Here is a 21,096-nt window from a genome sequence, read left to right as displayed (position 1 = left end):
TAGCTGCCCATCGATCTGCCCTCTTGGCCCTTTGCTTCTGCGGCGGCATGACAAGATCGTTTGGCGCCGCTGGTCACGCGTGCAAACGAAGAGGCGGCTGAGCATGTCAGCCCACCATTGGCACCAAGCACTTCTGCCCCGAAGGAGCCCCGGGCATGTTGCCGCACCCTTGCCCACCTCCGCAGTCTAGACGATCGAGTTACACGCACCGAGCTAGTCAGATGTGCCGTTGTACTTCCCACCACAATCACACCTCCGCGAGCTTGACCTCGCCCGCATCGACAACACTTCTTCGCGCTCTACGTTATGCTGCACAGACACTGGTTTTCGTGCATTCTCTACGCGGCATTCTCCGTGCTCCACGCGGCCGCAGACCATCACACTTGCGAGTGGCAGGGGCCTGGCACGCTCTCGCCCGAAAAGTATGGGTACATTCTTTTCTGCAGAGCGCCAATCACGATACTCAACACAACCCACGCCGAGTATGTGTGCCCCTCCGTCTACTGGCTGAGGATCATGGTCGCCGACTATGGCTTCCTCCGACCCGAGACGCTTGAGGTGGCGACGCCTTGTGGGCATAAGGGCTTTGCACGCGGCTCTCAGTGCGACTACCATACGTGGGGCGTCTGTGATGCGCCCTCCGATAGGACCCGTGACCCCTCAACCTTCAATTGCAAATTTATTGGACGGAAGGACGATTGCGAATGGCCTGTTACTTTTCCCACCTCGGCTTATGCGCCCGTCAGTGTCGATATTTGGATGAAGCTGAGGGGGGGGTCCTTGAGATGGTGCGGCTCATTGGAGCTCGTGGAGCCCAGTGAGGGTGACACGGTGACGGTTCGTGGGGCAACGCGACGGTCTTCTGCGATACTTTCGTCGACCTTGACAAAACGCGTTGCGTGTCTTTCGCTCTTCGCCTGACAACGAGGCTGTGCTGCTTTTGCTGGTCGCTCTCCCTCCGAGCATGATGAAATGATAGCTCGTTGCTCATTTGAAAGCCGAAAATAGGGCTGGCTGTGACTTTCGCGCAGGCGTCGCCAACGTGAGCCTGAGGGGGAGGCGTCTCCCTTTAGCAGTCTGGTTCAGCTGGCTTGGAATGCACCTTCACCTCTTCTCATGCGCCGTCGTTTGCGCGCTGGCTAGCTACACACGTGCATCAAGCGGACTCGTGCCGGGCCGGCCGTAAGGATGTCCTCTTTGCCGTCCAGTCCTACTCCATTGCCTCAATGAAGCCGCCGAGATATCGCCTCAAGCTGCGGCGAGTCTGGATGCAAGGCTGCGCACGTTCGTTTGCCGAGACCATCTCCCAGGGGTGTTAGCGGCTCAAAAAGTCAGGATCAATGAGCTTAGCTTCGCTTTCCCTCCCAACTCACCCTCGATCGCCCATTATGCTCAGTCTCTGTTTCTTGGCCATCGGTGTACACGCGGTCGCAGTCGTAGCTACCCACTCGCAATGCCTCTGGCAAGACCAGGGCAAGCTTTCACCCTCACTTTACGGCTACAATAATTTTTGCACGCCCGTGAAGCACGCGGTCAATACTACTCACTCGCAGTACTTCTGCAGGAGGCGAGCTGAGGGGGTCGGAGCCAATACGACGGTCCTGGTAGCCGACTATGGGTACCTTGCTCCGCAGACGCTCGAGTTCGCGAGCCCTTGCTCCCGTGGGTACGCACCGGACTGTGACGTCCGCTTTTGGGGAGTCTGCACAGAAGCTGCGGATCTTGGCAAAGATCGGAATCAGACCTTTTCGTGCCGCTATCTTGGCCGCAGAGACGACTGCGAGTGGCCTGTCAAGCTCGACAAGTCGCCCGACAGGATCAGTATCTGGTCTAAGCGGCGTTGATTCGGCAAGCGGCGTTGACGCGGCAAGCGGCGCATCAACGCAGACGAGGCTGGTGATACCGCTGCGACCGTACGGCCCTCTCCAGCCAAGCAGAGAAGCTACAGGTCTCCTCGAGCCCGTCAAACCCATACTATGCTCCTCCTCCGCCTTGCGCATCAGAGCCGGTCGTGCAAGACGTCTTTGCACCCGGCGTGCCATCGATATGCTCCCTCGAACTGTCCGTGCTCTTGAGCTGATTTGATGGCGAAGCGAAGCGAGGTGATACGCGGAGAGGGCGGCTCGCCCACGCTCTTGCGCTTCGTGATCGTTCGTCCTCGCACTCGCGCATCGCCATGGTCATCTCGATCCGCTTCGAGGCCTTTATCCTTGATTTTGCCCCCGCTTTGCATCAAAAGCCGCCAGATGAGCTCAGCCATTGTCATGTGCTCCTTATCTCTGACGCTGGAGCGAACATGCACTTGAGGACACAACGCATCTTGATCTCCATTTTCTCTCTCCATCACCTCAAACAGCCAACCTTACGTCGTCAACATGCACGCCATTCGCCACTTCATCGCCTACTGGCCTCGCCTCCTCTTGCTGGCTCTCTTGGTCCTTCAGACTCTCCTTTCCACCCCTCGCCTGGGAAGCACCGGCTTAGGCATGGTGCAGGCTTTGGGAAGCTGCTGCCAGACGCAGGAGGTGAGTCCGCTTACCGTGCTGAATCATACCGAGTCACTGACGGGCCAGCAACTTCGCAACGCAGGGCACGTACTTCAGTCGCGTTGGAGGATGCCCGAAGGGAACGTGAGTACGGTGGCGCCCCTTTCAACAACAGCTGCAACTGACGCCCTGTCTGCTCTCTCCTGACGTCCCTGCACACTCGCAGCGACTATGCTGAGGCGTGTCATTGCAAGCACTCTTGCAAGAAGCCTCCTCTCGCTAGGGCCGTGAGCGAGGGTCGCGGCCTTGCCGTCGTTGTGGAGAAGGACAAGTAGCCACGAAGAGAGTGTGAAGCCGGGAGTTTGCAAGCAGCAGAGCTGTGGTATCTCCCTCCAATCGTTCTCAGAAGCTCTCCTCCTCGAACAATCCCAGCCACATGTCACGTCGCGCGAAGTGCTCCTTGTGACTTGTCATGATCTTGACGGTCGCACAATCACGCCGAGCTCGCACAGAAATCAAAGAGGTAAAGTAATAGCAAGCTTCGTCTATTCATCATCATCGTCGCATCACATCGCGACGTACCGCACGCTGCGGCATCCGGTCTCTCGCCTGCTACAGTAAAGTCGAATCCGTTCGAGTCCGTGCCTCTCTGCCCCTCGCCCTTACTTGAGCATCTTCTGGAGGGCGTCAACGCTGAACGACTTCGGCCTCTCGATGCCCATGCCGTATGCGCGGTCCCACACCAGCTGGGTGAGCGCCAAGGCGCGGGAGATACCGAAGACGACGGTGTAGTACTTGAACTCGGTCATGCCGTACGAGTAGAGGACACATCCGGAGGCCGAGTCGACGTTGGGGTTGGGGTTCTTGGTCTTGCCGTGCTCGGTCAGCACACCAGGAGCGACGCGAGCGAGCTGCTGGACAAGCTGGACGAGGGAGTCCTTTTGCAGCTCAGGGCGGGTGTCGCAGAAGCGCGAGAGAGCAAGGAAACGGGGGTCGGTCGAGCGAAGGACGGCGTGACCGTAGCCGGGGACGACACGGCCCGAGTTGAGGGTGGACCAGAGGTGCTCCTTGACCTTCTCGTCCGAGGCGTTCTCTCCCACAGCCTTCTGGAGGCCCAAGCAGAAGCCGAGTACCTCCTGGTTGGCGAGACCGTGAAGGGGTCCGGCAAGACCGGCGAGACCGGCAGAGTAGGAGAGGAAGGGGTCAGAGAGGGCAGAGCCGACGAGGTGGAGGGTGTGGGCAGAGACGTTGCCTCCCTCGTGGTCACCGTGAATGGCAATGTAGAGACGGAGGTAGTCGGTCATACCCTCGTGGTCACCGTAGCCGATCATGTTGGCGTAGTTGCCAATCAAGTCGTTGGAGGGGTCGATGGCCTGCTTGCCGTCACCCTTGCCGAAGACGTTGTAGTAGATGCGGGCGGCAATGGCGGGGATCTTGGCAATGAGGGTGATGACGTCGTCGTAGGTGGGGGACCAGTACTCGGACTTCTTGATACCTTTGTTGTAGGCGGCCGAGAAGGCAGAGTCGTGGTTGAGAGCAGCGACGGCAGCCGAGAACTGGGTCATCGGGTCTGGTAGAGAGCGGGTGGGTTGGCGGTCAGCTACGGACTGGGCACTCTGACCATGCCTACTCACGGAGCGTCTTGGGGAAAGAGTCGATGATCTTCTCAACGTAGTTGGGGAGCTTGCCCTTCTCAGCGAGCTCAGCAGAGAGGCCACGGACCTCGTCGACGGAGGGGACCTTTCCTGTGAGGAGGAGCCAAAGCATGGACTCGGGGACTGGGGGCGCATGCAAATGAGTAAATGCTATGTCATTTCTGCTATTGTCGGACACTCACGCATCTCCTTGCCCTTGAGGCCGAGGTCCTTTGCGGTAGGGAGCTCCTTCTCGCAGTCCGGGATGCTCCTGCCGTGGAAGGCGATACCGCGCTCAGAGTCGAGGACGGAACCCTCCCAGAGCATGCACTTAAGGCCACGCATACCGCCCAGGAGGTTCTCAAGCTTGACCTCGCCGAGGGACGAGTTGTTGTGCTTGGCCTTGAGGGCCTTGAGCTGCTCCTGCTTCTCCGGGATGACCTGGGCAACGGCATCCTTGAGAGTCGAGGCGTAGCGCACGCTCTGGGCGGCCGAAGCCCACTGACGAGCAGGAGCAGCCGAGCGGAGGGCGACGCGGGGGAGGGTGACGGAGAGCATGTTACTGATGGGCGTGAGGTGAAAGGAGGTGTAGTGAGGTCGTGGTGGTGAGGAAAGGAAGAAAGTGCGGTCTTGCTCTCCCGTTGCTCCCTAATCTTGGCTGGCGGCGCCTCTTCACGTCCGGCCCAGACGGGAGTAGCCGTTGGTTGGCGCACCACTCAACTGTCGAGACAGACTCTCTTCCGTCTGCGTCTGCGTCGTCGTCGTCGTCGTTGCATTGCGCCCCGGCCCCTTCTCGCCGTGAGCCGCCCGCCCGCCCGTCCGCCGCCTGGGCCTTTTCATTTTCGCCGCCTTGGGACGACGACGCAGCAATGGAGCCCAATCAATCGCGACGACGACGCCGTCCGCACCCTGCTTGCTTTGCTTGCTGAAAGCTTAGCTCGCACAGACTGACCCGGCGGCCGGACCACACCACGCTCGAGCCTCGCGGTCAGAGCCGGCAGCGAACCGCATAATGGTGCACACACGCATCGAACAACGGCCCAAACAGGACACGACGGCGGTGAGACGGCGGTGAGACTGCGAAGAAGGACAACCCCAAGCAACCCCAACACTCGACGAGATGCAGCACACCAAATGAGACACGATGTTCTAGGGCAGGGCGGCGAGTAGCAGCGAGGAGAACGTTGGAACAGAGGTATCATTGAATCGCGAATCGCAACACCGCCGTGTATGGAAAAAGCGAGGGAGAAAGAGATGATGACAATGAGAAAGAGCGCATGCGAGCGCGCATGCGAGCGAGGCAGTAGATACGAAGGATGTTGCCATCGTCCAGCGATGCGGCTGATGATGATGATCATGATGGCCCCTCTGCTCGTCAGGTCGAGAACCGCTACCTGTTTTCTATCACCCATTCATTCCACTCTCTCGCCTCCCTCGCTACCCCTTCGAGTCATCTTCCACTCGACACAACTATGTGCCGCCTCAGAACCACCATCTCCCTACCTCGCTCCCGCCGCCCGATTTTGCAAACTCCTCTGCATCATTCGCCACAGCCTTGTCTCCTCAAACGACCATCCCCCAGGCACATCCGGGAAGACGTGATCGAGCAATCTAGCCGCAGTAGGCCGGTCATTCGGATCAATGAAGAAGCAGTTGCGCAGGAAATGCGCTGCCTCCCTGCTCAGCCTCACGTCAGGCGGGACAGGTGGGGCACGCCCCTCCTTTCCGATTTTGAACATGGCCTGAACAGCTTCATCGTCGCTCCATGGTCTTCGACCAGCGAACATCTCCAGCGTCACGCAGCCTAGAGACCAGATGTCCACCTTGGCGCTGTACCCCTTCTTGGTGAGGAGGACCACCTCAGGAGCCATCCAGAATACCGAGCCTTGGAGAGACATACCAGCCACGTCGGCGTAGATGTCATCACTCTTCCTCATGGTACCAAAGTCGCTGATCTTGACCGTACCGTCCAGATTGACTAGGAGATTGTCGCCCTTGAGGTCGCGGTGGAGGACGCCACGTTCGTGCAAGTAGGACAAACCAGAGAGGACTTGATGAACGAAGTATTTGATGATCCCCTCTTCAAGCTTGCCGTACTTGCGTAGTACAGAAGCGATCGAGCCACCGGGGACGTACTCGAGGAACAAGTGGAGGAACTCGGGGGTCTCCTCGAAGCCCAGGTAGGACACAATGTGCGGGTGGTCCAGGTCTTTCAGGGTGGAGATTTCGCTCTTCAAGGCGGCAACGACATCCCGTTGACGAGCGTCACATCTATCGTGCTCGGTAGTTGGCAGCTCGACCTGCTTCACTGCAATCATCTCCCCCGTCGTCGCATTGAGGGCAATGTAGACTCGCCCATATGTACCCTTGCCGATGAGATCTCCCTTGACCCACTTGAAGACCGGGCGATTGGAGGATGACGCGGAGGAAGACGACGAGGAAGAGGCAGAAGAGCTGCCACTGGCGGACTGCTCGTGGCCTGGTGTGACTTCCAGAAGCTTGGTGCCCCACAGCTTGGTGCTGGGACGACGCGCCAGGTCTGAGCTTGCGCGAGGGGGAGCTTGAGCAGCTGAAGAAGACGACGCGGCAGGACCGACCGCAGATGTCATGGCCAGCCCGCCGAGCCCCGCTCCCCGTACACGATCTTGCGCTACGCGACGAATGGACTTCTTGTGGCGTGCAAGGGCGTTGGCACTCGTAGGCGAAGAGGCATGCGAGGGGGATGCTGCTCGCTGAATGCTGCTGGTCGCATTGGCCATGCCGACCGTAGGGCTCGCCGCTGCTCCTCCAGCGCCTGCTGCTCCAGGCGCTCCTGAGGTCAAGTCGAGCACAGGCTTGTCCAAGTCGTGACGCGGAAAGAAGTCGTCCAGGTTCTCGTAAAGCTGCTCAGGCGGAGGACGCAAAGCCCATTCGTTGTCTCCTCGTCGAGCAAAGGAGCTGCTACGCTGAATGCCAGAGGGAGTCAAGGTAGCGCTACCGCCCTCTCCCTTAGAAGAGGGGCGAAGCGTGCTTTCACCGGCGAGACGAGGAGACAAAACCCCAGCGGATGCAATGGTTCCCGGTGATGCGCGAGGGCCGCGTGGACTTGGAGCGGCGCCGACAAGGGGAGAGGTTGAGCGAGGCGAGTCGATAGTGAGGCGCAGCTCGGGACGTCGAGGGCTGTTGGTACGGGCTGGCTGACCGTCAGGCGAGGTAGGCGTGGCTCTGCCTATGACTGAAGGCTGTGGAGGCCGCAATGTGACGCTGGGGGCCATATCCTGCGACGAGATGGGGGCCGCCAAAGAGGGAGATGGCGCTGCCGCTGGGGAGGGAGAAGGTATAGCGTCTAGCGGCTTTGCCCACGTGCCCCCCTCTGTGTCGTCATCATCGTCCGCGAAGGAGGCAAAGGAGGCGAAGGTGCCCGTACCTGGCTCCGGCTCAAGGTCGTCACCCGTCGTGGTAGGGTGGATCGTTGACGTCGAGCCAGCCCCTGAGCTTTCCGTCGGCGCAGCTGCGCTTGAGCTTGCAGAGGAAGGGGTCCTGTGATCCCCTGCGTTGGCGGCCAGCTTGCCCTGCCTCAATGTGTCCCCGCCGTTGTCTCCTTCGGTCCCCTTGCGACTCATCATCGCAGCCCACTGAGCAGCCTTCAACGTCCCCTCATCCTCGCGCTCGCGCTGCTGCTGTGAAGGCGAGAAGGGTCCACTCATTCCAGTGGAGCCGGCAGAGGTGGGAGGCTGAGGTAAGGGACGAATCTTGGAGAGGTCCAGCTCTTCCTCTGCTTCGTCATTGCCCCCACGTCCAGCGCTGCCGTCGCTGCGCGTCCTGCTCATTGCGATTGGCGCTGGCGGTTTCACGCCCATCGAGGAACCGCTGCCACTCCCAGCTCGATCGCGCCGCTGCTTGTCACCACCGCCGTCTGGACTGAGAGGCGGCCCCGACCTCGAGCTGCGTGCCGAAGTGGGCGCCGTGTGCGCATCGTCGTTGCTGGTGTTGTAGTAGTACGGCGAGCCTCCACTCTTCGCAGCACTGTGCCCTCCCCCAGCACCTTCGGTCGAGGTGTTTCGCTGGTGCTGCTGCTGAGCGTGTTGCTGCTGCTGCTGATGGAAATTGCTCGAGCCCCCAGTGGAAGAGGAGACGTACGATGATGTAGATGATCGATCTGACGAGGGAATGCTGGTCCGCGGCTGAGTCTGCTGGTACTGCTGAGCCTGTTGAGGCGGCTGCGGCTGTGGCTGCGGCTGAGACTGAATGCCCAGTGGAATCGATGCTGGTAAAGGCGGGGCGATGGCGGCTGCCGGTGGGCGAGGGGAAACGGGCAGGCGACTTTGAGGGACGTGCGCGTAGCGCGGATCGGATGGTGGAGGGCGGAACTGCTGGTGATGCTGGGCGTGGTGCTGGTAGCCGTGCTCCCACCCTTGGTGATGAGGCTGCTGCGGCTGCTGATGTCTCGCCTGGCCGTGGACCTGATAGCCTGCAACTCTCGGCTCCCTGGGCCCAAAGCCATGATGATGGTGCGAGCCGGTGTGCTGTTGAGCATGCCTCATCGACTCCTGCACCGTCATGCCGGGACTTAAGCTCGTCGCTGCACTTTGGCCACTCCTCTGGAACTCAGACACCTGTCTCGAGCTCGAATGAGGGAAGAGGGCTTGCGTGTAGGGATTCTCTGGTGGAGCCATGCCGCGATTAAGCGGTGGATGAGTGGGACGAGGACTCGGGCGCGGACCCAAGGCGGGGTGTTGCTGCGGATGCTGCGGATGGTAGTAACCAGCGTCATGGAATGTGTGCGGTCTTTGCGGAAAGGGGTAGGGTGCAGATGGGCCAGCAGCGTTGCTGTTGTGCAGAGGCGGCGAGCCAATCGTCGTCCTCATACCAAATTCGCTGGTAGCGTACGATGCTGGGGAGCGGGTGAAGGCAACAGAGGGAGGTCCACTTGCGTTTGGCGGGCCTCCCATCGGGTAGCCTTGCCCATATCCATCGCTAGACATGGCTGGCCGCATGGGACGGGGACGCTGAACGGCAGCAAACGGAGGAGAGCGAGTATCAATACCGCCGCTGCCCCATGGCGAAGAGACTACTCCTCCCATGCTTGCGGGCGGGACGACAGCATGCGTTGCGGCGGTGGAAGGAGCCGATGAGCCATAGAGGTGCGTATTTGGGACCATCGGAGCTGACAGACCCGGGCGAAGGCCATGGCGCGCGTTGAGAGAGTCAAAGTCGATCGGCTGGCGAGAAGCGCCTTGTCCACTCCCACTGCCATGGAGATGCTGCTGCTGCTGATGGGACGACGTCGACAAATTGCCACTGTCCGCCGAAGACGACGACACTGACGCTCGTGCGACCGTCATGCTGGGGTATCGCTCATCTGCTCCTCCACGAAAGAGCTCGTCAGGAAGCATGCCATCCGCAGCGGCGTGGTTGCGATTCTGCTGCTGTTGAGCCTGCGTCTGTGGTCCCACGTCTGACCCGCGGCGTACACGTTGCAGTTGCTCCTCTACGCCTCCTACCGCTCCTGGTGCCCAGAGTTGGTGCGCGTTGCGCTCACCGCTGGGTGTCGAAGGTGAGGTGGCATCGTATTGCGCGTACATGCGAGCCGCATCGTTGATGTCGTGGTCTGCGGGGCGATGGGCTGCATTGCTACCGCTACTCCCGCCGCCAGCTTGAAGGGAACGGGGTGTCGCAGCTCGTAAGTCGATCTTGGGCGGCTCGAGCTCGCTTGGCTGCCTGCTTTGACCACTTACGCCGGTAGCTGCTCCAATCGTAGGAGGCAACGCGGCTGCGGGGGGGCCCGACGTGGGCGTCTCGCTGCCTAGTGCTCCTTGGCTCGTCGCGGGCCGGCGCACCGAAGAAGGGCTAGGACGACGACCGATCGAATGTAGTGGCGAGGCTGAAGGCGAAGGCCTCCCGCGGGAGCTACCGCCTCCACTCCTACCCCCCTCTAAGCTGGGCCTCAGCTCCTCAACCTCTTCTGCAATATCATGATGGACATGAGCCGCTGCGGTGGAGTCGCTAGTCTGCCTAGTGCGTGCTTGCGGGTCCATCAAAGCGTGAGGAGAGGGCATGGTGCCGCGATCCCCTAGTGAGCCTGAGCGATGCTCCCTGTGCTGCACGGGCGCTGCTGATGGTCTTGCCAGACGGGGCGAGCCTGCCGTCGACCCACGATGGTGATATTGCGACTCGTCCCCACTAGCCGCGCCTCCGCCTCTCCTGATCATTCTCGATCTCGCAAGCGTCCCACTCCCGACACCACGCTGCTTTGACGCTTCTGACCCGCTATCGTATCCAGCTGGAGGATGTTGCGCCTCACTTGCTGACGAGAGGGAAGAAATACTATTCGACTTGCCGTGCAGCTGCGTGTTGGACGTAGAGGCACCAAGACCCATGACAGGGCTGCGTGGCGAGCCAGACGAAGAGTCGGGCCCTGATGCGCGGAGCGGCAGATCGATGGCCGCCCTACGACTGCGCGGGCTTGTCAAGGGAGGTGGCACCGCATCATGGTTAGGCTCAGAGGGTGGGCCGAGCTGGCTGACGAGGAATTTGAGGTTGCCTTTATCGTCTCCTGACTGCAGGCAAAGAGCAAAGAGGCCGTCATCTGGCAGAGGAGGGCCCTCTGGTTCCGAGGCGCCAATCTCTGTGCGGTAGATGCTGAACGCTGAAGGATCGTCATCGAATCGATGCAGCTTGGAAAGCATTCGCTCCTTGATGCCGGCAGCCGTTCCCAGTCCAGAGACGTCGACGACGGCAAAGCGTTCGTTGTCTTCCGTTACTTGGATTAGAGTACGACCCAGTAGAGCATTCCGCCTTGAGACGACTTCGAAATCGTCATACATACTGATGGCAGAGCTGCCCGACCAATTGCGCAAGAGCGGCGGCGGCACTGGGCGTGAGGGAGACTCGAGGTACTCGACCTGCGACTGATTGCTGCCGGTTGCGCCGATGGGCTCCTCCGGTGCGACGGCAAGTGCACTACCAGTCGCGAGAGCTGCGCTAGCTGCGATCGTAATGGGCGTCGCGCTGCGTCCTTCCTTTGATTCGGTGCGTTGATGTACCCTCTTACCCCATCGCTCAAAGACGTTGCCTACATGCTCGAAGACGCTGCTCGGTCTGCGAGATCGGGCATCGAGCGTCTTTGGGTCGCGAGCGATGCGCTGCTGCTGCTGACCAGAGCTGCTACCTTCGCCATTATTCATGTACGCCGCCGTAGAAGTGGATGACGCAGTACGCTCCTTGTCTCTGCGCAATCCGCCGTCGTTGTTGGACGTCGTCGTGATGCGTGGCGAAGCTGGGCGGAGCGACGCAAAGAATCCGCTGGTCGTTGACGCCGCGCCAGGTGATCGAAGTGCAGAGGGCGGTGTAGTGACAGTGTCTGACGTCGAAGTGGTGCCAGGAAGGATGCTTGCTCCCCCACTGGATCCCGCCGAGTGCGGTGAGGTGGGTGCAGCCGCGCTTACGTGCTCGATGGTCGTCAGGTGAAGAGAGTCTTGCACAGCAGGTTGATCCATCTGACGGCCACTGGCTGACCTTGTGCGGGCCATGAGATTCTGATCGCTAGGTGCTGCAGTAGTAAAGGTGAAGACGGTCTTTGTCGGTGATGGGAGAGGGGGAGGACTGACCCCCTCATTCTCGTAGAACTCCCAAGGCATCGGGTGGTCATCTGGGATCACCGGCGACTGCTTGGCTGCCTGCGACTGCTCATCATCGATGACACTGAGTGATGTTCCACCACGATGAGCGCTGCGATCTGGGGAGCGGCCATAGTCGAGCTCGAGGGGCCCTCGAAAGGATGACTTTGTCGAGCCCGTGGGCGAGATCGGCATCGCGGTGACCTTATTGCGAAGCTACGTTGACGTGAGAGCGTGGAGCGAAGGCTCAGGTCGAGGACAGGAGCGACGACGATCGTCTTGCGCTGCACCGACTGATTCGTTTTGCTTAGCTGTTGATCAGGTCAAGTGGCTCAGCATGGCGGCTTGCAGGGTAGCGTAAGTGGACGAAGGCGTTGGCGCTCGAGGGGGTGCCAGTTGGCGTCACGCAGCGGCCCTGATCAGAGATGATGCAAAGGCACGAGTCTGGTTGGCCTGCCTGCTTGATCGTGAGAGATGAGGTGGAGAAATGGTTTAGGCCTCGATATGGGTAGAAATATCGGCCCGAAGGCGAGCGGGCAATGCGCTAGGGATGAGGGGGCCGGGGAAGAGGCGGGGGGAAGCAGCTGCGAGTGGCGGCCGTCTCGAAAGCAGTCGATGGCAGTAGGAGGATAAGCACGCCCAGCCGACGGGGTGGTATCGATGATGAGGTGACAATGGTGAGAAGTGCAGCGAGGCCTCAAAGAATGGACCGACCTGACTCCAAATGCAACGAAGCGGCTCCTCTCCGCCGGCAAGGCCAATCCACCCAAGTCGTCGTCCCTCCTCCCCGCCGCCCGCTTGTCCAATTGAGCGCGTCAGCTTTTCCGCCCGCACGTCCTCACGGCTGCCTCGCTGACCACCACAACTCGACGAACATCAGTCTGAAGTGAGTCAGGCCACAATCTCCGCCTCTGCAAGAACCAAATTGCGCCGCTTCCATTGCCACTGCTGCCCGTACCATCCTTCCTTGGCCTGCCTCAAGGAAAGTTGCTCTTACGGCGACGACATCGCCGACGTGACTTTCGAATTGACTCCGACCCGCGTCGTCGTTCGTCCCTTGGTCGTCTCTCTGGTTCACTCGACTCCCGCGACTCGCTAGACTCTCGTTGACGGCAGAGTACGACGTGCAAATGGGAGCCGTAGCTGTCTCCCCAGGGCGAGGAAGGAGTAGGGACGGGTCAACGTCACGAGCGAGTAGCGAAGCATGTCCGACGTCGCGAATCCGGCGTGTGATGGAGGTCGTGTCTGATTGGAAGGTATCATTCGCTCACACCGAGAGGGACGCTTGTACAAACCAACGAGCGGAGGCTTTCGAAAGTGCCGGCTTCTGGACATTGCTGCCTCCTTGAGCAACGAACTGAAGTGAAAGTCTTCCGTGCACGAGCCAGTCCGACGTGCAGCCCGTCTTCCTTGCCTTCCTTACCCTACCTCTTACGCATACATTCACCTCTCCTTGTCATCGACCTGCGCATCATGGCCGCGACATCACGCAGCACAGCTCCCGCCCGCTCAGATCGTGATCGTCTTCGCGACTACTACGGCCTCGCGGGTCCAGACGACCAAGCCGCCTCTTCCTCAGCTGCTGCCTCCTCTTCCTCTTCGCCTTCGCTTGGTCCTACTTCAGCTCCATCCAAACCATCACGAGATGCCCTGCCAACCTCGATACCCTGCCTCCTACGCTGCCATGCCTCTCTCCTCACCTCTATGCGCGAGCTAGATGGAGAACGTCAATCCCTCGTGTATAATCATCACGGCGACTTGGTTGCTGCTTCTCAGACCATCAGCAAGATGAAGGAGCAGAGCGATCAATTGACAGCTACGTTGCAGGGATTGCAGAGGGGACTTGAAGGGATGGGAAAGTGGGAAGGTCAACTAGCAGGGATGGAGAGTGTGGGCGGGGTGAGAAAGGGAAGGCAAGAGACGGGCGTGGACATTGAGAAGGATGTAGCGCCCATCGTGACCTTGCCTGAGAGGCTGAGGGATGCGGCTGCATTACGAGCAGCGTCAGAGGGCAGGGATGAAGAAGCTGCGGAGTCAGCGAGGGGTCTCGAGCAAGGTGAGTCGGCATGCGCCGTATCAGGGTCGTCTGGACGTGCACATCAGGTCTGACCTCTACTATCTCCCCACTCGCGCGCAGGCCTGGCAGCAGCAGAAGCCCTCTGGGGACGTCACGAGAGCGTACTCTCATCATGGGCGAGCCAGGGAGTCGCAGGAGCAGGCATAGTAGCGGATGAGTGCAGAGCAGTGCTTCGAGAGCTACGAGAACGAGCAGCAGCAGCGAATGCGGCGGGTGTGGCGACGACAGTGGCATCGAGGGGCAGGTGATCCCATTCTCATAGAGCATCACGGCAGCGTGCAATCACATTCATTGACAACGCTACGCACACCTAGTTTCCGCTTGACTTCGACCCCACTCCCTCGCCAGTCTGCGGGCAAGCCTGATCGGCCATCTCTCCAACCTTTCCACCCTCAGGAGCCTGGTTAACCGCCTCACGAATCGAGTCGGCTCCAGCCTGCTTGGTAGCCTCACCGCTCTGCTGCCACTCGGACGAGCCAGTAGCAGAGCCGATTGCCTGCGTAGCGAGAAAGTGAGATGGGTTGGCAAAAGCGTCAGTGAGTGAAGGGTAGGCAAGAAGGGCTGGAGAGCGAGCGAAACGCACCGTAGTGGCAGCACCCTGAGCGTACTGTGCGTGTCCCGCTGCGATTCCAGCAGCAGACTTGGCCTGGTCAGCCATCGTTGCCTGTTGGTCTGAGGTGTTGGAGGACATCTTCTTTGACTTCTTTGGCTTGTCTGTTGAGGCGAAGAGGATGCGGGAGTTGGTGGAGAAGGGTCGGGCGGTACGGGCGAGTTGGGAGGGGGCAGAGCGGAGCGTGGTTCGAGTGAGCATGAGGTTCAACATGTTGCAGAGAGATGGCGTGGAAGAATGCTTACGAGGTGATGGGGCGCTCTTGTAAGATGGAGAAGGGTTGACTTGGTTGGTAAGAAGCGGAGGTTCAGTGGGGCCTGGCCTCGAGGGCTCTATGCGTAAGCTCGGCGTGGAGTCGGAGCGAGGGAGTGGAGGCGCGTCTCAATCGGGACGACACGAGACCCTGGACTGAACCTCAGCCAAGCTCCGTCGCCCACTCACAAGGTGGTCGAGCTAGCCGCACCTTGTCGACTCGCGGCCACCTCCGTCTCGTAAAGCAATGGGCCGGCACAGTAGAGGCAAGGCAAGCCGACCTTGCTACGTGCCACCCCGACTTTGCCTTCTCAGCCCGTGACTCGTGCAGACTCAAAAGAGGACATGCTGCAGGCGGCAGACTACCGTGTTTGCGCTAGCAAAGGCAATGTATTGACAACGACGAGCTACGGCGGCGAGATGACAGAGAATGTAGTGATGCATAGTGAGTGAGGTCAAAGTGAGTGTAAGATTGTGGATCTAAAGAGTGTGATGATGAAGTCAAAGCACGAGTCGTATGGCGAAGGGGATGCAAGATGTACTGAGCGATGGATGATATCACGGGAGCGAAGTGAGAGGCGTGCGCAAAGAGGCAGCACTCCCTGGCGTCACCGTTACCACCAGCCTCCAGCGGCGGGGGCGGGGCGGGTATGAGGAGCATTGCTGTTCATGAGGGGCGAAGGAAGGGCCGGTGCGTGATGCATGTGCGGGCGAGGCACAAAGTGCGGTTGCTGGTATTGTTGAGGAGGCGGAAGACCGTACGAGGGTCGAGCAGGGATAGCGTGCTGGTGCATGGGTGGGGTAAAGTGCTGCTGCTGTCCTACCATGGGACTCATTCGCCCGAATTGCTGAAGGTGAGGGCTGTCCCTGATCATGCCCGGCTTTCCCCACGCCATTGAGGGCGGCAAGGGAGAAGTGGAAGGCATCGGAGGCGTTGGCAACGCGGCGACTCCTGGAGGAAGGCAAGCAGCCGTAGCGGCAGCGGCGGCGGCGGCAGCAGCAGCACGACGGGCTGCTCGGCCTGCCCCACGACCGCGGGAGCGGCGTCCTCGGGTGCGGGTACGGCGGGGCTTGCCAGCATTCTCCTTGTCATCAGAGTCACCCTCCTCCTCTTCCTCTCCCTCTTCGTCATCGTCTTCTTCGCCGTCCTCAGTCCGGAATGATGAGGAGGTGCAGGAGGAGAGAGCTGGAGATGCCAATGGAAGTGAGGTAGTAGGGCTGAGAGGGCTGAGAGAGCCGAGCTTGCCGGTGTCGTTGGGCTTGTCCAAGAGCGCTGGCGCAGAGTCGACTTCATCTACAACGACGGTGAGCGGGCCGGCTTCACGGCGCTTGAGGAGCCCAACCTTCTCGAGGGGAGGAGCAGAGGGGTATGCGTTCACCGAGGCGTGGCTTTGCTGCGGGACTGGGGCAAATTCGAACACTTGAGGTTGAGAATGTTGGTACGGCTGCTGGATCATGTTGGCCATTCCGAGTGCATTGACCGCGGGCTGCTGATGCTGGAAATATGCCTGCTGCTGAACCTGCTGCTGCTGCTGGGCTGCCCATCCTCCCGTACGGGACAATGTTCTGCTATGCTGCGTCTGCCTGGCGGAGCGCGATGAGCTTGACATGCTCGAAGCACCACTCATGGCACGGCTACGTCGGTTGCCACTGGCGCCAGAGGACGAAGCAGTCGAGGCGCCACCGAGCTTAACACCCCCGCCGAGGACGCCGACATTACCGTTGTCGAATGAGGTGACACTGGAGCTGGCGCTGGAAACGGTCGAGGAGGAGCGCGAGTGCTGCACACGAGGGCGCTGTTGCACATTTGTAGCAACGGGTAGCGAAGCGATCGCGGCTGCGGTGATCTTCTCTTCCGTACCGGCAGGGCAGATTGTCTCGTCCGCCTCGTTGAGAGAACGAATCGTGTCATCGCCTTCGCCGTCGCGCTCTTCGTCGTCCTGCTCAACGTCGGCGACGCTGACGGCATCTTCGGGTGCAATGGCGTCCGCTTCGTCCAGCCCGCAGTCCTCGAGGCCGAGGCCAAGCAGGTCGACGTTCTTCAAACTGAGTGGCGTGGATGAGGCTGGCGAGAGAGCTACACTGTTGTTCTTCTCGTCTGCGTCTGCGCTTGCCTCGTTGTCCAGCTTGTCCCATGTAGCGGGCGGCGAGCTGGCAGGGAGGGAGGTGCCGATGGAGGAGGAGGCTTCAAGTGACTGGCGCCCGCCTGATGCGAGCGAGTCGCGCGAACTACTGTTGCTGCTGGTGGCCGAGCTCGACGTAGAGGCAGACGACGAGCGACGCGCGCGACGAATACCAAGGTGGTGGCCGAGGGCAAATTGTGCGTTCCACGGTACGACTGGCGTGACGTCAGCCGAGTCTGCCACTCGGTCCAGGGCAGGCGTCGATGGGGATACAGTGACGGATGGCACGCGGTTCGTGGCAGGGAGAGGGCGAGAGATGATCGCCGCCCTGGAAGTCGCGCGGGCGAAGCTTACTGTAGGGCTCGTGTTGACGGTGACGTGCGAGTAGCCGGCAGCGGTCTTGGGGAGAGGAAGCGAGCCGTAGATGACCTTGAATCCCTCGGATGCTGAGGCGCCGCCAATGAGATTGGCAGCTCCGTTGCGTCCAGGTCCGGGCCCAAGGCGCAGAGCTACGCATGAAGGGTCGACCCAGAGCGTCCATTGCTGGCCAGCTGCGACCGTGAGACCATGGCGCTTGCAGGCTGCGGTGACAAGGAGCGAGCAGCCTTCACCTCCCGGTCCGGGCTGCCAGTGAAGAGCACGAGCGCCGCTGCCCTTCTCCGGATCCTGAGCGTGCCATTTGTTGGAGTAGGCGGAGCAGAGAGCGTCGCACACAGTTGCCTTGAAGGCGTCCAGTGAGGCGGTGGGTGGTGGTGTTGCGTGGTTAGGGATGAGGAGGAGAGAGGAGAGGTAGGATGCTGCTGCTGCGACTTCGTTGTGCATGGTGAGCGGAAAGAGAGTGAGGATGTGTGGTCGTCAAAGGTAATGAGTTTACGTGCTAGGCGTCTGCTCCAGGCAGTGTTGACAAGAGTGAGTGAGAGAGCGTGATGAGTGGCAGTGGTAGTGGTAGTGAATGAATGCAAGCTCGACGCAGGATACCAGCGGAGCGATGAGGGAGAGACAATGACCCGGGGGGAGTAGTGAGATGAAGGGGAAGGGGAAGAAGAGATGGATTCAATGGCAAGCCATCTTCTCGTTCAGGTCCTCGTTACAAGAGGTTACGAGGTGGGCCATCCGGCGGATGGGTGGCTTCGACGCCTGGACACACGATTAGCGCAGCGCGGCACAACGCCCCAGCTTCACTTCTCATCGAATGTCGACGACCAGGCAGGCAGGCCGCATGACTTGACTTGACGTTGATTGTCGAAGTCGTCCTTGCTCCTGAGAGGAGAGGTGCGAGACAGGGTTCATCTCGGTCGTTCGCTTTGGCGTGTGGCTGTCCGTGGCGTGGCGGGGGCAGAGCAAGGAGGCGTCGCAGCCTGTCCAATCGGTGAGGCAAGGGGTGCGAGTGCGGCTAGGCGGCGTCGAGGCAGAGGCGGGCGGGCGGGCAGGCGGACGGACGGACGGGAGCAGCGGGCAAGAGCAGAGGCGCGTGCCTCGAGCCTCGTCTGTTCAATTGGATGCGACAGATCAACACCGCGAGCCAGGCCCAACACAACGCACCACGCACCACGCCCACGCCCCCGATAGGCTTCGAAAGCAATGATGCGTCAATGCTTGAGCCCGCCAGCCCAAGCGGGACAATCATCACGTAGCGCTCAGCAAAGGAAGAGCGCTGCTGCAATTGAGAGTCCTCTCGTGAGTCGGACGACGCCGACGACGGCGACGATGTCCACCATCCCCTTTTGCACCGAGCTCGAAGCGATAGACGTGGATCGTGCAGACGTTACACAGCAGGCTGAAGCAGCTCCAACACTATCCGCTCTCGTTGCGCTCCGCTCTGCGAAGCGATCAGACAATCGACGTCAAGGTCTGCGCACGCGGACATCTGCTCGACAGCATAGCACGCAGCCAGGCAAGGGGGTTCGGCGGGCTCGCTCTAAGTCGCGAAAGCTAGCTAATGTCCCGCCGGCTCGCTCTCGTCCTCATCACGAGGCCTAGCAAGTGAAGACGTCTTCTAATTCTAGTCTACCATGTAGGATGCGAGACATCGACGTTCGCCTAGGGCCTGAATAAGTTAGACTCGATAACCCCTCTCTCATCTGGCTCAGTAAGCTCATTGATCGTAGCTGAGGTGCGGGGAGAGCCCTTGCGACTGGGATGTCAGACGTGGCATCGGTCCAGCAATGAGAAGCAGAACTGTGAGCTGGGGTCAGCGATGACGTCGCTGCCTCGCGAGCAAGCAAGTGAGCCGGAGATCGTGCTGGTGTGCTTGCTTCCTTTGTGCCATGACATGATGCGACGTCTGCTTCGCCTGGCTCGCCAGGACGTCTTGCTGAGTGAGTCAGCTCTACAGTAGAGACGAGCTGGCTCAGAGTGTTGCACGGCAGCCTGTCCTTCATGAGAGGTCACGCGGTGCGCCACGGCGAGCAGTTCTCCACCCACAGCTGATGACGAAGGCGCTTGGTGATGCAGATGACGACGATGACGATGACGACGATGGCTCAAGGCCCGCCCGCTTCGTACGCCCTGCAATCACTGGGCCCACCGCCCGCTCTCGCGCCGCCAATCCAATGCGATGAGCGTCCGCGGGTCTACCGGCCCGCTCTACGTCTCGCTCGATTCACACTCACGCTATCAAATGAACGCCAGGTTCGTCATGAATTGGTACTCGAAAGAAGGCGAAGCGGGATGATAGACATACGAGGGCCTACGAGCCAGTCGGAGAGTCCCGCATGATGACGAGAGCAAGATGAGTCGAAAGCCACTACAGAAGACAGAGAACGGGATGTCATGATGATGGTGATGATGATGGTGATGATGATGAGGCGGCCAGTCTTGAAATGACTCGTGAGCGACGACGACGACGAGTGCCTATGTGCGGGCGATGGCGCGCCGATGAAAAGCTTTGGTGATCAAAAGGGTATGATCAAACGTTGGAAGTGAGAAGTGAAGACGAAATGACGGACGAGGATGGCGTGTGGTACTTGATGAGGTGCTGTTGAGGGGCCGCGCACAGCGTGCCCAATAGCGGGATGGTAGAGGTCGGTACGAGCGAGCGAACGAGTCTGACGTCCGATGGGCAACGTCTTCCAGTGAGCTTGGGGAAGGTGGTAGACCAAATGCTGATGATGCTGAGGAGGGGGCCTACGAGGAGCGCTCCCAGATCGCGGTGCTGCTGCTCTCGCTGCCACCAGGGCTTAGACCCTCCTCTTTACCACTTGCCCAGCTTGAAGGGACCGAAGAGGGCCTGGTTCCAGTCGCTCTCGCTCGGGTCGCTGACCTTGTAGAGCTTGAGGTTGTCGACGACGCCCTCGTCGAGGCCACCGCTAGGGGACAGAGCCTTGAAGCCAGTCTTGGTGAGGTCGATGTGGTTGGCCGCGCATCCCGCACACTGGTCGATGACACGGACGGTGAGGCACTTCTGTCCATCGGGGTGCTTGGGGTTGCAGATGTTCATGAATTCGCCGCACTCGGGTCCGCCAGCCCAGTGGCCGACAGCACCGATGAGGGCGTCATTTCCAGGGTTCCAAGAGCCGGTACCGCACGAGGGGGCGAGGAGGTCGTGCTTCTCGTAGTAGGTGACCTTGATGGTGTGGTCGAGCTCCTTTGCGCCCTTGGCGGGGGACGAGTTGACGAACTTGCTGTTGTTGCCCTTGCCGTCGTACGTCTTGCCTCCGCTGTTGGACTGCTTCGAGTCCTTTGCCTTGTTAGCGTGCTGGGCGTGGTGCTCCTTGTGCTGCTGCTTGTTGGCGGCCTTGTTCTCCGACTTCTTTGCCTCGTCGTGAGCAGAGCAGCGCTTGTGGTGCTTGCGACCACGGCGAAGGGCAGCGAGGGCGGGCGAGTCTGCGTTCTCGAGCGAAGGAGAGCGAGCAACGACGTCGACGTCGGCAGCCTCGGGGGTGAAGGCGGTAGCAGAGGCGGCGGCCACGGCGAGGGTGATTGCAGAGACGAGGGTGAACTTCATGTTGGGCGGCGGAGGTGTTGATCAAGTGAGTGTTGTCAAACGAGGGTGAGTAATGGGCGCGAGGAGGGTTTGGTAGTGCGATGTGGTTGTCGTTGGAAGAGTTTGGCGTCACCGGGACACAGCTAAACGGCAGAATCGGAGGGGGGAGGTTAGTGATGGAGAGATGGAGAGATGGGGGAGTGGATCGGTTTGATCGCAAAGTGGGAGGATGTTAATAAGAGAGGGAGGAACGGAGGGGAGGAAAGTGTGCGCCCAGGTTGCGCCAGGGGCAAAGGCGGGGCACGGGCACGCAGGCTGGCTGGCAGACGAGGCGAGACGAGGCAGGTGCGCGGAGGAGCGGCAACAAAGTGGGCGTAACGAGGCGCGCGGG

At 60.4% G+C, this 21,096-nt stretch overlaps 8 protein-coding genes across 8 annotated transcripts; 3 read left to right on the top strand and 5 right to left on the bottom strand.

The window, feature by feature from the left end:
- The first annotated feature begins 178 nt into the window (after positions 1-178).
- BDZ90DRAFT_124800 (hypothetical protein) lies at positions 179-1,194 on the top strand. Its single transcript, XM_025503321.1, has one exon. It carries the CDS (start codon positions 307-309, stop codon positions 919-921), a length of 615 nt encoding a protein of 204 aa, XP_025359077.1. The 5' UTR covers positions 179-306; the 3' UTR covers positions 922-1,194.
- On the bottom strand, positions 1,156-2,208 carry BDZ90DRAFT_125214 (hypothetical protein). The gene is made up of 2 exons (XM_025503322.1): positions 1,374-2,208; positions 1,156-1,276 (listed from the first exon to the last, which is right to left on the bottom strand). The coding sequence occupies exon 1, from the start codon at positions 2,040-2,042 to the stop codon at positions 1,488-1,490; it is 555 nt and encodes a 184-aa protein (XP_025359076.1). The 5' UTR covers positions 2,043-2,208; the 3' UTR covers positions 1,156-1,276; positions 1,374-1,487.
- A 167-nt stretch (positions 2,209-2,375) lies between these two features.
- On the top strand, positions 2,376-2,821 carry BDZ90DRAFT_263305 (hypothetical protein; the record flags this gene model as incomplete). The annotated part of the gene is made up of 3 exons (XM_025508598.1): positions 2,376-2,525; positions 2,590-2,630; positions 2,713-2,821. The coding sequence occupies 3 exons, from the start codon at positions 2,376-2,378 to the stop codon at positions 2,819-2,821; spliced, it is 300 nt and encodes a 99-aa protein (XP_025359075.1).
- A 12-nt stretch (positions 2,822-2,833) lies between these two features.
- BDZ90DRAFT_235013 (citrate synthase-like protein) lies at positions 2,834-4,875 on the bottom strand. Its single transcript, XM_025507230.1, has 3 exons — positions 4,324-4,875; positions 4,121-4,264; positions 2,834-4,056 (listed from the first exon to the last, which is right to left on the bottom strand). Exons 1-3 carry the CDS (start codon positions 4,676-4,678, stop codon positions 3,149-3,151), a joined length of 1,407 nt encoding a protein of 468 aa, XP_025359074.1. The 5' UTR covers positions 4,679-4,875; the 3' UTR covers positions 2,834-3,148.
- A 744-nt stretch (positions 4,876-5,619) lies between these two features.
- Positions 5,620-7,374, bottom strand: BDZ90DRAFT_224871 (Pkinase-domain-containing protein; the record flags this gene model as incomplete). Its single annotated transcript, XM_025504637.1, has 2 exons — positions 5,620-6,852; positions 6,886-7,374. 2 exons carry the CDS (start codon positions 7,372-7,374, stop codon positions 5,620-5,622), a joined length of 1,722 nt encoding a protein of 573 aa, XP_025359073.1.
- Positions 7,375-13,140: 5,766 nt separating this feature from the next.
- BDZ90DRAFT_235011 (hypothetical protein) lies at positions 13,141-13,982 on the top strand. The gene has a single exon (XM_025507229.1). It carries the CDS (start codon positions 13,192-13,194, stop codon positions 13,825-13,827), a length of 636 nt encoding a protein of 211 aa, XP_025359072.1. The 5' UTR covers positions 13,141-13,191; the 3' UTR covers positions 13,828-13,982.
- A 1,172-nt stretch (positions 13,983-15,154) lies between these two features.
- On the bottom strand, positions 15,155-17,783 carry BDZ90DRAFT_124781 (hypothetical protein). The gene has a single exon (XM_025503320.1). The coding sequence runs from the start codon at positions 17,600-17,602 to the stop codon at positions 15,272-15,274; it is 2,331 nt and encodes a 776-aa protein (XP_025359071.1). The 5' UTR covers positions 17,603-17,783; the 3' UTR covers positions 15,155-15,271.
- A 2,202-nt stretch (positions 17,784-19,985) lies between these two features.
- On the bottom strand, positions 19,986-20,351 carry BDZ90DRAFT_210628 (hypothetical protein; the record flags this gene model as incomplete). Its single annotated transcript, XM_025504074.1, has 1 exon — positions 19,986-20,351. A coding segment is annotated over one exon (366 nt), but the record flags the coding sequence as incomplete, so codon positions are not given.
- Positions 20,352-21,096: the final 745 nt, after the last annotated feature.

The sequence above is a fragment of the Jaminaea rosea genome, assembly GCF_003144245.1.
Source record: "Jaminaea rosea strain MCA 5214 unplaced genomic scaffold BDZ90scaffold_20, whole genome shotgun sequence".
Taxonomy (NCBI): domain Eukaryota; kingdom Fungi; phylum Basidiomycota; class Exobasidiomycetes; order Microstromatales; genus Jaminaea; species Jaminaea rosea.
This window is presented reverse-complemented; position numbering and strand designations above follow the sequence as displayed.